The sequence below is a fragment of the Aphis gossypii genome, unplaced genomic scaffold, assembly GCF_020184175.1.
Source record: "Aphis gossypii isolate Hap1 unplaced genomic scaffold, ASM2018417v2 Contig00205, whole genome shotgun sequence".
Classification (NCBI taxonomy): Eukaryota; Metazoa; Arthropoda; class Insecta; order Hemiptera; family Aphididae; genus Aphis; species Aphis gossypii.
In genome coordinates, this window is record NW_026083026.1 from 173,358 (window position 1) to 189,015 (window position 15,658).

A 15,658-nucleotide genomic window follows, 5' to 3' on the forward strand; every position below is an offset into this window, starting at 1 on the left:
TTCCGAAAAGCCAACAAGGTTGGCAGTAACATTTTTGGAGCTCTGGTGAATAGCAAAGCCACGATCGTAAAATACGCAGTCCAGCTTTTGATACTGTGTAATAAAATGATTCGTCAAAACATCGTCCACTCGCGTTACGATTGAAAGGACCACTTGGCCTACAAGGACCATTTTCAACAATAAATTTTTTGTCATCTACACTTAGAACTGATTTTTGTATATAATTAGCTATATCAGTAGGATACTGTTTTGTGCAAATGTTTTGCATATTTTTACTTAACAATATATCACAATCATCAGTATTGTTAATATTTTGATAAACATCGGTAACGTTATTTTTTCAGAGTATTCTTCTGGTATTTTAAGAACAGATGTAGCTATAATAGGATTTTCTGAAATAGATTCAACAGTTTTTTTCAAATAACTGTCCAATTTCGGAAGTTTAGCATCTTTTAATTTTTGTTCTATTATTTTTTTGCTCTTTTGTGCTCCACTCATAGGTTTACTCATTTTAAAATACGAATTTTTAAAAATTATGCACTTAAATAACACAATATGTTAAACTAAAATTGAATGCGACTGTACGAAAATCAAATCAAAATATATGCGATTGTCACCGACTGACCGACCGACCGACTACTACAAACTTTACACACAAACTAAAAAAGATTAAAACACGAATAAAGATTTCAAATAATATCGAAACAATAATTTACTGATAACTATAAATTGATGACAGACAGTCGGTTGATGGCACAGTCTATTAATAAATATAATATAATATTGTATGCAGCATATAATATGCAAGGCATAAAACTCAACGTTTAATAGTAAAGATAAAAATAAAAACTCCTATTGTTTTTTCTGTAGTATGGTACTTATGAACATTACGTAATATGTTGAATTTTGACATATAATGATATTATAATATATTATAATATTCATATTCATGTTGTCTACTACATTATATAAAATTAAAATAATGATAATTTAAAATAATTCATAATTATTTTTTAAAAAAATGAATAGTTTAATAGTATAATATTATTATAATAAAAAAATAAAGTTTTTATTAAAAATAATTAATAGAAAAAAATTTTAATACTTCGGGCCCCTAAGTGAACGGGCCCGGGTGCGACTGCACCCTCTGATCCCTCTTAGTTACGCCACTGGATCACGATAATAATATTATCGGATTTTCAACAACTTCTAACTTAACGGTTTTATGTGATTCAAATACAATATACGTTGACGGTACTTTTAAAAGTTGTCCCAAGTATTTTTTACAAATCTTTACGATTCACGCACTTGTGAATGAAATGTATGTTCCACTAGTTTTTTTTTTATTGCCAAATAAGTAAACCAAATCTTATTTTTATTCTTTTAAGTATACGGTGGATCAGTGTACAATTGTTGGTTTAACATTTTCCCCAAAATATATTTTTATTGACTTTGAAAAATCTATACATAATGCCGCGCAACAAGTTTGGCCAGAAATAAATATTAAAGGTTGTCGTTTTCACCTTGGCCAAAGTTGGTGGAGAAAAATACAATGTCTTGGCTTAAGTTCAAATTATAAAAAACGAAATTCGGAGGAAAGTAATTTTTTAAAATTTTTTTTTGATTTACCATTTTTAAGTCCGAAAGATGTTTACGATTGTTTCATTGAAGATATTATGCCAAAGCTTCCTACAAATGAAAATTTAAAATTATTTACTGATTATATTTTAAAAACATACATTGTATCAGATTCTACATTCCCGCCTAATCTTTGGGCTGAATTTTCGACTATATCTAATCGTACAACAAATAGTTGTGAATCATTTCACGCGAAGCTGAATAGTTTATTTTATACTTCTCATCCAAATATTTATATTTTTATTGATGCACTCAAAGAAATCCAATCTAATACATATATTCAAATAAGAAGTAAAGAACTGTGCAAAAAATCAAAACATAATATAGAAAAGGAGAATATACTAAGAGAACAAATGACGAAGTACAAAAATAATAAAATCAGTAGACTTGACTTTATTAAGCTCGTATCATTAAAATATTTACCCGTTTAATAGGTATCAAGAGTATTATTTATCTATTATTATTATTGACAAAATTAATTATTATAAATTATTATATTATGTATTATTTATTCAAAAATTGATTACCTATTATTATTAATTTAGACAATAGGTATTAATTACTAGAAGAATTATTAATTTACCAGGGAAAATATTTACTATAACTATTTATATTTACAAGGGACTCAGTTTACCTCTTACATTTTTTTACGAGGGACTCAATTTACCTATGACTAAATTTTTGGTGGGACTCAGTTTACCTAAAAATAATAATATGGGACTCAATTTACCAAAGAAGCGAGTGTTAGAAGCACTGTGATAGGTTGTTAGCTGTCATCAGCGCTCCCGTGGCAACAAACATGCGCAAAAAAAAACGAGTTTTGGTCGGCGAGTGGTTCACTCTTAGGTGGAATAGAGTATAGTATGTGGAGCTTAAGGCCATAAAATCATGTAATTATTTAGATATACAAATTATATTTTATGATATTCTAGTTTAATATAATTAGTTTGTATTCTTATATTTAGTTATTTTTAAGAATTGTTTTGTTATTTATGTTATTATTAATCCAAAGAAATATATATATATATATTATATAAAAGTAAATAAATTAGTCTTAGTGCATGCATTGAATTGCTTAAATATTATTTTAATTAAATTTTAAATTTTAATTAATATTCTATTATCAATAAGATACCTCTCCTATTTTCATTCTAGAATTAAAATAGTGCCAACGAGACCTGATGGTTACCAATTGTTTTTAATTTTATGATTTTCCCGTAAGAATTAAATAAACTAACGTTTAATAATAAAATTAAATGGCAAAATATACTCAATTATATGAGGGAATATTGAGTGGTTTTATTCTATTTTTGGCGCAACATTTAGACAAATATTAAGCACTGTCACTTGTAATATTTTACTTTTTAACAGTCTGTTCTGAAGTTCAGTAAATACTTGTTTTCCTTTGTTTCTTTGAGCAATTACGTTGCAAATATAAATTAACTGTTTTCGTATTTGTGATCAAATATTGTATCGTGAAAATGCCATCTTTAAGCTATAAAGTGAAAGAACGAAAGCAGCAGTTCAGCCAAATGTAGTAATCAAAGCTGTTCTTCATTTCAGAGATAGGATAATCTTTGAAGATAACGGTGAAAAAAGTAAGTGAATTGCGTACTCTAATTTTTAATAATTATATATTTATTTATTATTTTACAATGATGTTTGTCTTTGTGTGTGTATGTACAGTATAACTTGTCGAAATAATGCAATTTAAAACTTCAGGGATGGCATGACTAAATGAATATCTTTAGTGCATTTTAAAGTCAAAAGTAAAGTTCAGATTAGTTTTAAAAAAATTGTGAAAAACAAAAAAGTGACGGTAAAACGGGAAATTTTACCCAAAAACAGTAACCTAACCTAACCCCGGGGCATGGCAGAAACCTAAGGGTGCCCCATTAGAAATTCTACCAAATAGGCGTCCGAACTAGGCCTTCGGGCCTACTCCCGGACTTAATACGCCATACGAAATAATAATAATAATAATAATAATTGTCGCATTATAAAACATGGACACTGCCATTAAGTGTTTATATTGTGATAAGATCTTTGCTCAGCGTAAATCGCTGTACGTGCATTGTCGGAAATTTCACGACACAGATGTAGTACCAGTGAAAGATTTGCAATGTGGAGTATGTCAAAAAGGTTTTTCAACCCCTAAAACATTGAGTGTACATATAAAAAAGTTCCATAATGAAATTATTACAAACAAAACCAAAAAAAATCAAACGAGAATAATTTGCCCCTATGACAAGTGTGTAGTCGAATTATTTACATTTGTTAAACAAAGACAGCATTTGTGTGATGTGCATGGCTTTGATGTGGAATTGGAAAATATTAATTTTTGTGATATCTCAGGTAAAAATTGGGAACTATTTAGTATTTACCAGTATTCCTATATCATCATTCATCATAGTTTTTAATTACAGAATTTGATTCTTGGAAACGAGAAATGGAACAACGGACATCAACAATGTACATACTTGATAGAGCTGCATCAGAACTAAGTGATGGAAATACAAGGCAATTTTACTATTGCCATCGCTCTAAAATGCAACTCAGGGCATCCTGACCCAAATTCATCCACAGTTAATAAAGTGTACAGTTGGATATCATAAGCATTTGTTCCGTGGGTACCATCTATGCATATTTTTTCTGAACCAAATTTAATAATTTGTTGAGCTTGGAAATTTGTCATCAAGACTAGAGCAAAGTCAGCTTTGTCTAAATAAGCGTCAGATTCATTTTGATTTTTGTAATATAATACTGGACATTCAGCTTCATGACTTTTCATTTCAGTGACCCATAGTTTTACGCTAATACTATCATTTGAATCTCGTTTTGTTGCACAATATATGTTAAAATTACGTGCTATATTATACAAATCTTGACGTTCCAAGAGACATGAACGATTAAAAGTATCTGGAGATATTTCAGCCTCTCAAATAGCATCTAACACACGATTAAAAGTAACTCCCTCCTTTAGTTTTCCTAAATACATTTATATTATTTTATAATAAAATATTGAATAAATATTACACTGTTTTTGGGTATTTATGTTATCTTCAAAATCAGAGTTTAAAAAATAACATAGACATAAAATTAAAATTAAATATAAGACACCAAAGACTGATTAAAAGTATGCAGGTAGAATCAATTAAAATAATAATTGAATTAAATGGTCCCAAATATTATATTTAACTCATTGTTGATTAATACTTCAAATAAAAAGTAGCACTCACCAGCAATAATTGTTCTTGTCTCATTATCCAATTGAATTAGACCAATTTCTAGTTCATGCCCACAGTGAGTTTTGGAAATATTTGGAAATATTAACTTTTAGCAACGATGGACATGCTTGTTCAATTTTATTACTACCCATAGCTCTATCAAGTAAGTACATTGTTGATGTCCGTTGTTCCATTTCTCGTTTCCAAGAATCAAATTCTGTAATTAAAAACCAAAGGGGTAAATTATTCTCGTTTGATTTTTTTTGATTTTCTTTGTATCAGTTTTATCATGGGATTTATATTAATACAGTAGGTTTCCGTATTCAGTGTAGCACAATTGTAGACTTTAAAAGAAACATACATATTGTCCATCACTTCATAGTACAAAACAACCTATAAGTTAAAAGATTAAAGCCAACCAAGTAACAACATTTTAAATACATAAATTTATTTAAGCATACATCATAAGCTGCTCCGCTCCTATGCCAAATAAAAATAATTAATAATTCCTTAGGTTAACCTGTGCTGACTACACAGTACGCACCAATGTGCAGAAGAAATGTACTTTTTATATAAAATGAATTTGATTTATTATGCACAATACATAAAACAGAAGTATATAATATTAATATATATAATTAAGAAAAATGAAAAAAATTAACACCAAATTTTAACAGAATATAAAATAAATAATAATGGGATGGCTTTTATTTTCGTCTTGGGACTTGTTTTAGGCCAATCACTGATATGTCCTTTGATTTCAATGAGTGTTGAATGAGGAAAGAAGTCTTTAATAAAAAATATTTTAATATATAATAACCTGCCACGATGGTAAATATTTTATATTTAACAAACGCTGTTTTGTCACCTTGTCTGCCTTCCATATTTAGGTATCCAGCTACACGGTTTTGCATTATTATCTTCATCGCCATGTAAGTTGACCGTTTGACATCAAATGATTTTGCATCCCTCAGCAAAATTTGAGCCTAAATAAAATATAAAATTATTATTATTTTTTTTTTTAAACCAATTAATAAAGTAATATAATATACCAATGTTCCAATAGTTTAATAATAGACTTTTTTCTGTAGACCGATAAGCTTATTTGTAACTAAAAATTTAATTAATAATACTAATAGTATTATGACAAATAATTTGGACTTATGGAGAATATAGTAAGCATATCTCGTGCTTAGAAAGCAATAAAGCTTTCTTTTGGGGATATTCTTCGATCATTTGAATAGCCAAATAATATTAAAATGTTATAATATGAGAAATTCGAGTGTTAGATTGAAAGGTCCTCAACGAATGTGTGTAACGATATTAATAAATAATAAATATTAATATAATAGTTTTAAAAAATATTTACCTGATTGATTGAATGTCCAAGAGCCTTCCGCCTACGTAGGAATTTATAATATAATATAATATAATACTGCAGAGTATACAGGAACGTGAAAAAGTAACGAAGTCGAACACTCAATACGGAATAACCAAAATAAGAACTATTTAGTCTGCAGAAAGACAAAGGAGTGCACAACGAGGACGGTGCGCGTTGATGGCTTCGCGGGCTTCGGTAAACAGATAACGCTATACCGACTACGTGCAGCCGTATCACAGAATAGATTAAATCAGAAGGGACACTTTCAATGTAAACAAAAACGTGGCGGCCATGTTCCCGTTGGCTACTTTTATCAATTAAGTGTTATCAGGTAAAAAACTGTTATCATAGTTCATAATTTAAGGTTACTAAAAAAAACAAGCATTTGTTACACGTTTTTTAGCACGTTTTACGTTTAAACTGCTCAGTTGTGGTTTGTGTTTTTTCGAAGAACATTGTGTTTAATATCTACATTTTGTTAAAATGTCTCGTAAAAGTGGATATTCATTCAAATGTATTATAAAATCATGCGGGGAAATGAAAACTCAAAAAGATTCAATTAGTTTTTTTTCTTTTCCTAAAGATCCTGCTCGGTAAGTATTTTGTTTTATAATAATGTTAAGTATGAAACAAGTCAATGGTACTTGTTAAATTTACAATATAATGTTACACAATTAAACACCTAATGTTCTTGGTCTAATAAACAATAAGACAGATCTATTATACTGAGAAAACAAAATTAAAACAGAACTGTGTACAATATATAACTAGTACCTAGTCAATTGTGTTTTGTAGTATAAACAAGCTATTTTTTGTTACATTTTTTAGGTGTGAAATTTGGTTAGAACGCTGTCAACTGCCAGCTGACACTCTATCCCAAAAGAATGTAAAATTATGTGGAAAACATTTTGAAAAAATTATGTTTTTAAACTTCTTAGAGAACAGGTTAAAACCAGATGCTATACCTACACTATTTCCAGGTATATAAGAATTAATATGACATTCAGCAGCAATAATATTTTCAAATAACCTTTTTTTTTATATTCAGATAATTGTGACGTGAGTACTACAGACTTGTCTAGTGAGAAAGTTAGAACCTCTACCAGTTCGAGTAATACTGTGTCTTGTGGCTCAAATACTCCACTAAACATTAGTGATGATCCTGGTAAATATATTTTTATATTTATTTTAAAATTTGTTATTATTGCTAACTTTATACATTATTAGGTTCTTCAAAATCATGTACCACAGTAGCATATGGTAACAATGAAATACTGGCTCTTCCATTACCTGGTTCACCTGGTAAGTTAATATGATTTCCATTTAGATCCATTTTTAAGAATTATTTAATATAATATTCTTAAATTTTGTGTAGTAGTACCTGATAGTATTGACTACGCTATTTCTCCTGGAATATCATCGTTTTCTAGTGAAAAATCTACATATTTAGATTCTCCTTCAGATTTCACAAGTTCCAGTAAGATTTAATCAAACAATTTTACTAAACTGTTTATTTACAATTTACTATGTGCTAATTAAAATTATATGAATATGATTTAGGTTCTTCAAAAGGTTGCCAAACTCTAGAATCTTGGTCTGAGAAAACACCCAGAAAAGTTTTGTTACGGCAACAATTGAAGATTGAAAAAGAAGCTCGTCTCAAAGCTGAAAAAACTATCCTGGCCTTGAGCAATCAGCTAAGTGAGTTTAATACTGTTGAAAATTTACTCTCATTGTGTGAACAACATTTATCACCCGCTGTACTAACGATTGTGAAATCTAATCTAATGTGCAAAACAAGAAACCCTCATGGATACAGGTACACAAATGATATGAAGCAATTAGCGTTAACAATCTACTTCTTAGGCCCATCTGTGTATAGATTTTTGAAAAGTATCTTAAGTCTACTTTCAGTTAGAACTTTAAGAAGAGTTACTTCAAAATATGAACTGATTCCTGGGTTAAATGATTTTTTATTTGATTTTGTAAAATTCAAAATGTCTACCTTTAAAACTGAGGCCCTTGACTGCATCTTATGTGCTGATGAAATGTCCTTAAAAACTCATTTGTATTATTCATTTCCCAAAGATGAAATTATAGGATTTCATCAGACAAATCTCACTAAAACTTATGAGGCAGCCAAGTATGCATTAGTTTTAATGATAAGGGGAATTAATGTTACGTGGAAGCAGCCAGTAGCATACTTTTTTGTGTCCGGAAGCTGCCGTAGCCTAGATTTAAGTGATATTATAATGTCTACTATAAAAAAATTGTTAAACATATCTTTAAATGTTAGAGCATTTGTCACTGACCAAGGCTCAAATTTTGTTAGCTTCAGTAAAAGTGTGTATGTTAGCCCACAGCGCCCTTATTTTACTGTTGATGGCAAAGAGATTGTGTATTTGTTTGATCCGCCACATTTATTAAAGTCCACTCGTAACATGTTTTTCAAACATAATTTTAGTATTGATGATGAACTTACTGATAATAAATATATTATACAATTTTACAATGTGGACAGCAAACTTAATTTAAGATTGGCACCTAAGCTTACTCATGCTCACATAAATCCTGGGCCTTTTGAAAAAATGCGAGTGTATTTGGCAGCCCAGGTTTTTAGCCAATCGGTAGCTGCTGGAATGAACACTCACTTAGAATTGGGTAAATTACCATTAGAAGCCAAATGTACAATTAATTTTATAGATAAAATGGATAAACTTTTTGATATTTTTAATTCGTGTAAAGTACCAAATAGCAAATCCTACAGAAGACCTTTTAAAAATACATCAATGTAAATAGAACATCTTTCTATGATGCTTTCATTTTTTAAAAAAATTAAAGTTATTTCCAAGGCAAATGGTACTGATGTAACTAGCAGGGTGAATTTTATAAACGGTTGGCTAATATCCATTAATGGGCTGTTAAAGTTGTGGATTTTAATAAATGAATCAACCAGACATCCCAGTGATTATGTTTTATTTACCAACCGTTTAAATCAGGACTGTTTAGAAAATTTATTCGGTATGTTTCGCAATAAGAATGGAAACATCGAAATCCTACTCCTGTTCAATTTTATATAGCTTTTCGGAATTTGTTTTGTTTAAATTACTTTCAACATTCGCCCAATGCTAATTGTATTAAAGACATTAATGACATTTTGTGTCATATCAATCCTCAAGAAGTCGGTCCCACCAACGTTGTGTTGCCAGAACCTTCATCAAGAGGTACATATTTTAATTTTCAAATTGGTACTGTTGACTATAGGCACTTAAATTTACCTGAAAAAAATGCCTTACATTATGTTTGTGGTTATTTGTATAGTAAGTGTTTAAGTCAACATTCCTGTGATTTATGTATTAAGTATGGCAGGTCCCAAACAAATTTAGATCAAGCATTTTTATTATGTTATTTTAAATCATATACAAATACTGCACAGACGACTTACGGTAATCTTCAAATGCCCGAAAATGATTTTTATGAATACATATATGAGCTTGAAAACATATTTATTGAAAGATTTCCTATGTTTGCAATTGCTAAAGGAGTAGCTTATAAATTAAATGAATTTTTATGTAATGTACCTTTTAAGCACCCATGTCCAAATTTTGATTATGTTTATTTAATTAAGTTATTTGTAAGGTTTAGAATATTTTCCTCTGTTAAGTTTTAAATAGAGAATTGGTTTCAGAACGCCAATTTAAAAATAGAAAACTAACTATAATAAAACATGTATGATTAATGATGATATAATGTAATGTGCATCATATTTTAAGAAAAATTTTGTTAATTGTTATACTTTGTTATTGATTTTGTTTTATTATTATTATTATTATTATTATTATTTGTATAATTTGGCATATAAGTAATTACTTGCCTAATTTTTAATGATTTAAAAAAAAAAATGTAAAAATTATAAATAAAAAATGTTTTTGTCTTATTTAAGTGTACATGTTGTCTAATATTTTAAAATAATTATTTATTTAATTTATAAATTTTACAGGAAGTTGAGTCACCAAGATAGGGAAAATAGTTGAAAATAGTATATAAATACAAATCACGGTTAACAATTTCCAAGTATACAATATAGAAATCTATATAAGACACTGCTAATAACTGGCTATGAAGTAATCTGATTAGTATCATTTAATTATTTTAACATGACTAATATGTTGATTATGTATATTAATTTATTTTTTATTTTTCAGAAATATTGCACATTCTGCTTTTGCTTCTCCAGCTTCAACTTTATTCCATGCAAGTGGGATCAACTACTCTTATTTTTGCTCACCTACCATCATATTCCTGCTATAACCTTGTTTCTATCTTTTCCTCCAAATTTGACTTTCATAATTTCTTTTTATTTCTACATGCTGTTTCCATCAATTCTATTATTTTTAACCCATATTTTTATAGTACCTCTCTCCATTACTCAAGCTTGCCTTCAACAACTTGTTGTTATATTAGCTTTCAAAACTACATCTGCTGCATTTAAGCTTCTAATAAATAATAATATTTTTGATATAACAAAATGTGTATTTTTTTCTATCATGTATTTAATATGAGTACCTTCCTAACTATGTATTTGGTTTATAGTTATCGTTAACGGTTACTGATTTTAATAATTTTAAGTAAGTGATCAATTAGAATAAAACTAATTAGATTTAAAATATTTTTGGAAAAAATTGTATTTAACATTTTGTTTTTCTGGTATGGTCACACTGATTAGCCAACGGGAAGATGGCTGCCACGTTTTTGAATATTGGGTATCTTTACTGTTGTGGTGATACGGTGTTATCACCACTACACCGCGGACGCAGTGTCGCGGTGTTTATCGTCGCCGCGCTAGCGCACAATTATTGTACCATTATTATTATTGTATTATTTTATTATTGTATTATTGTATTATTATTTATTATTGTGTTATATCTATATAGGCCTATTGTAACGATATCGCGATCTCGCGCTACCCCCCGCCAGTCCGCGCGAGCGACCGATCCGCTTTTCTCGGCTCGTTACGGCCGTTACGCGGATTTCGCGGTTCCCGTTTTGGCACTCTTTTGTCGACATCCGAACTGTGAAGTCCCTAGTTCTCAGTACAGCTAACTTCCTTTCCGTCACGCGACTTTACCTTTTTTTTACGACACCGCCAAAACTACGCCGCGCGTATATTGTCTCCGCGAGCACTATACCTTTTTACCGTTGTATTTATTTTATTATAAAGTACGTTACTCTCGTTTTTTGTTTCTCTACCAAATAAAAAGTTTTGTTTCGTCAAGCTTGTTGTTATTTGTAGAAGTTACCTTTTCTCCAACTTCGAGTTTCATTCGAAGCTCGTAAATTGTCTGGCTGATAGTGTGCCAACAAAAGCCACTATCACCAAACTGTGTTAAATTTTATCAGTGTCCGGGCCCTGGCCGTATGCCCGTATACTGTATAGTATAAATAGAATATATTTAAAAGTTATTAACGGAATTACCCACCGACTACGTCTTATCGATTAATCATTACTCATTACATTATACATTATACGTCTAATAATATATTATTATATATTACAATTTATATACTATAATATATTAATATATTATCATAATTCTGCAGAATGTTATACACTATATTATATTACTATTATTTATTTATTTATTACATTATTACAATTTATACAATAAGTATACACTAATCATCTATACTCACTTATACTACAATCATAAAATATATGTAAATCATTATACCTACACATTACCCATAACATCGTCGCATCACTGCGTAATTAGATACATCGAACTTAAATTTGACCATTTTTAAATCGACGTACCTATACGAATATACGTACCGTAAACGTAAAATATATGTGTATTCTTACTCATACATTAACGTAATTTTGACCAATTATTAATCGACGTATTATCCACGTTAAATAAACGTAATAGTAAAACGAAAAATATACGAATATGAATATACGTAACGTTAACGTAAAATATATGTATATTCTTAAACCATATATCGACGTAATTTTACCCAAATTAATAAAAGACGTATCATCCACGTTGAATAAACGTAATTGTAAAACGAAAAATATACGAATAGGAATATACGTGCCTTCGACGTAAATTCAATCGTAAAAACCGTATTTTGACGTATATTGTACAAGTATTATACGAATATTTGCTACGTATAGTATACACCAAAGTTATCCTTATTATAAACGTAGGTTATACGTACTATGTTTACTGGGCATATTGTATTAACTAGACTGGATATTATGCATTTTATTTATTGACATTAGCAGTAACAAATTTAAATTCTAAAAAAGAAGTGCTTTATGTCTAGATACAATCATTTGTTAACTATAAAATTTAGGCTGCTGTCTGTTGCTATATTCTACATTTTAACTACATAGTAAGTAAATTATTATAAAATAACAAGAAAATTCATTAAAAAATTACTTATTTGATTAAATAAAACTGTTAGTTTATGGCAAAATAAAGTTACAACATTATATTGATACTTGATTACATAATATATTTTTTATAATCAAATTTGTAACAGTAGTAAATTTTATAAACTAAGCTAAAATATTTATGAATATTGAATAATGTCGTGTCTATTAAAATGCGCGCTTTATTTTAAATATTAACACCGGGAATTATCATTAATTTGTTATCACTTATCACTACGATAATCACGGAAGTCAAATTATGGAGAAAATCGCTAGGGGCGTTGCGCGCGTGATAAGGATGCCAAAAATCTGCTGCTGGACGAATGGATCTTCGCAGGAAAGATTCCAAAAGAATCCAACATGGCGTCAAATCGCTTATCACATTTATCAGTACATGACGTCGTTACTCTTATCATTGTGGTTAATAGATAATAATAAAAAAATTCTTAGGTCAAATTGTTAATAAATATTAAATAGTAAAATACAAAACGAATAAATATTCATGGTTCAATAATAATAAATAAAAAAAATGCCCATTTTTCAACTCTTGAAGAATAATTGCTCACAAAATATTGACCAAAATCTGCAGTATCTGTATCATTTTTTAAATCTTCAATGACCTTTGTTAATTCTATGTAAAATTTGTTTTTATCAGTTTCATGCATTAAAGATTTTAATGTCTTATAAACCATAGATTTTTTTTCGTTTGAATGAATTTTGGAAAGGTTTTTACTCCAACTTCTTAATACGTGCCAAGTACATAATAATTGTTTAGAAACCGGACCCATAATAGATTCCCATGCGTTATAAAATCCAGGTTCATCGTCAGACATAAATACATTAGCTTTGATAAGTCCTACTGCACGCCGGATATATTCAAAAAATAATTTATATGTAGATGTATCTGATTTATTTGTAAAACAGAATGCCATAGGAAATACATTTCCATAATTGTCTACTACAAGTAAAGTATACAACTGAAAGTTATAACTATTTAAACCATGTGTTCCGTCTATGCATATTTTATCATATCCAAATTTTTTTAACATTTCAGCTTGGTATTCAGTCATTAAAATTAAACAAAAGTCATGCCGAGTCAAATGTGTTGTGGAATCTTCTCCTTGGTGCTTAAAATATAACACTGGATTTGTCTCACCTTTTTCTTTAAATTTCTCTACCCACAGGTAAACACTAATTAAATCATTTTCATGCATCTTTGTTGAATAATTATCAATTTTAAAATCACGTTTAATATTATGCAAATCTCGTTTTTCTAATAAATGGATTCTTTTAAAATCAGTTATAGTTGCAGAATTTTGAACGTCATTTAAAACTCGTTGAACTGTTACACCCATACCTAGTTTTCCTAAAAAAAATGTAAACATAAATATTTTTAAACTATGATTATTCACTTTTAGGATAAGCTATAAATAAAAGGGTATTAATTATCCTAATACTTTTTAATTTTTAATGTGACTACACAAAAGTAAATTAAGCATATTTTTGTATTTTATTATATGACTACCTGCTAATTGGCATCTGTCTTCAGCATATAATCTTTGTTTTCCTATTTCATTATCATGAAATAAATGAGTACTACAAAATTCTATCTGAAATTGGGCTCCTTTTTGGGTGTACTTTTATATATGATGGACAAACCTTTCCAATTTTTACCGATCCACTACTTTTAGGATTCCTTTGACCCTTAAATATAACATTTATCTCATATTTTAATAATCTAATTTTACTTTATAGGTTTTAAATTCAGGAATCATTTATTTCAAGTAGAAAAAATGTTATTACCTTGCTAGCTCATCTTGGATGGTATGACCGATGACAAATATAATATGTGTATTCTACATTATGGTAAGTTTTAGTAGATGTTCTTTGAACATATTGACAGATGTTAGTGTCTTCAATATTGGTTTTCCATTTCTTAAATTCTAAAACAAATAATAGTTAAAATTTTAATAAATCAGGATACCTTCTATAGTATTGAAACTTAGTGATTCTGTGTTGATGTCAATGTAGTGATCATTTTTCAAATGCTTGGAAAAACCTATTAATGTTTTAAAAGATCTGTCACAATTCTCAAATGAACATTTAATTTTTAGTTCACTATGTTCGTGTTTAAGATGTTTGATAATATTTTTTTTGGAATTAAATTTTTGATTGCAGTTGTCACAAGTATAACCATTTTTCTGTATGTGATTAACCTTCCACAAAATACAAGATGACACATTCAGAAATATTTTATATAAATAAAATAAGAATAAAAATAAAAATATATTTACAAATAATAAATAATAAAAACTAGTTATTTTTAATGAAACAATTTTTGTGTTTAATTATGGCCTAACATTTATAAAACTTGATATTATAGTATATACCTGTGGTAAAAGATCTGTATGTTTTCTTTTTAAATGTTTATTTAAATTAGATACAGTTGAAAATGTAGTATTACATAGAACACAATCTCTGGAACTCATTGATCTAATTGTATTGTAATATTAATCATACAAAAATAAAAATAAATTGTATAGGTAGTTAATTTTATACTGTCAGTTGAGACGACATACAAGTAAAATTATTTTCTTATACATTTTACCTCATAATAACTGAAATTTTCTTTGTTATTTCTTTCTTATGTTATTTATTATTAGAAGATAGTATACTATTACTTCTTTCTATAAGAGAGAAAATTTCAGTTATTATGACTTGAATCATATTATCTTTTTATCTCGACTTGAATGCTCACAATATGTTATTCGACTTTACACTTATAATTCTACAATACAACATTAGACTTTCGACGTCGGAGGCGCAGGCATCACGTGATAGCTAGACACTCGACTATCAATAAGTCATCTATAAGTCGAGTAAATAAATACGAAAAATGGTAATTGAGTGTCTAGCTATCAGTCCTTAGCTGGTGTAATACCGTTTCCCATTGCATGCCCTGTTCTTTTTGTA

At 28.7% G+C, this 15,658-nt stretch overlaps 1 protein-coding gene and 1 long non-coding RNA gene across 3 annotated transcripts; both read left to right on the top strand.

The window, feature by feature from the left end:
- Positions 1-6,609: 6,609 nt before the first annotated feature.
- LOC126553338 (THAP domain-containing protein 11-like) lies at positions 6,610-10,747 on the top strand. Of its 2 annotated transcripts, none has more exons than XM_050208518.1 (7): positions 6,610-6,839; positions 7,075-7,226; positions 7,295-7,411; positions 7,474-7,548; positions 7,625-7,723; positions 7,807-7,947; positions 10,247-10,747. In XM_050208518.1, exons 1-7 carry the CDS (start codon positions 6,730-6,732, stop codon positions 10,252-10,254), a joined length of 702 nt encoding a protein of 233 aa, XP_050064475.1. In that variant the 5' UTR covers positions 6,610-6,729; the 3' UTR covers positions 10,255-10,747. The 2 variants fall into 2 exon arrangements, with proteins under 2 accessions (XP_050064475.1, XP_050064474.1); XM_050208517.1 differs by having other exon boundaries at positions 6,612-6,839; positions 7,622-7,723.
- A 2,469-nt stretch (positions 10,748-13,216) lies between these two features.
- LOC126553323 (uncharacterized) lies at positions 13,217-15,168 on the top strand. Its single transcript, XR_007606485.1, has 3 exons — positions 13,217-13,869; positions 14,441-14,551; positions 14,864-15,168. It is a non-coding gene; the product is annotated as an uncharacterized LOC126553323 (long non-coding RNA).
- Positions 15,169-15,658: the final 490 nt, after the last annotated feature.

Excerpts from the sequence above, each read along its gene's own strand:
- LOC126553338 (XM_050208517.1), top strand. The coding sequence starts at position 6,730 with ATGTCTCGTAAAAGTGGATATTCATTCAAATGTATTATAAAATCATGC. Across the intron at positions 7,549-7,621 it reads TCCATTACCTGGTTCACCTG|TAGTACCTGATAGTATTGAC; the intron begins GTAAGTTAATAT and ends AATTTTGTGTAG. Across the intron at positions 7,724-7,806 it reads TTCAGATTTCACAAGTTCCA|GTTCTTCAAAAGGTTGCCAA; the intron begins GTAAGATTTAAT and ends AATATGATTTAG.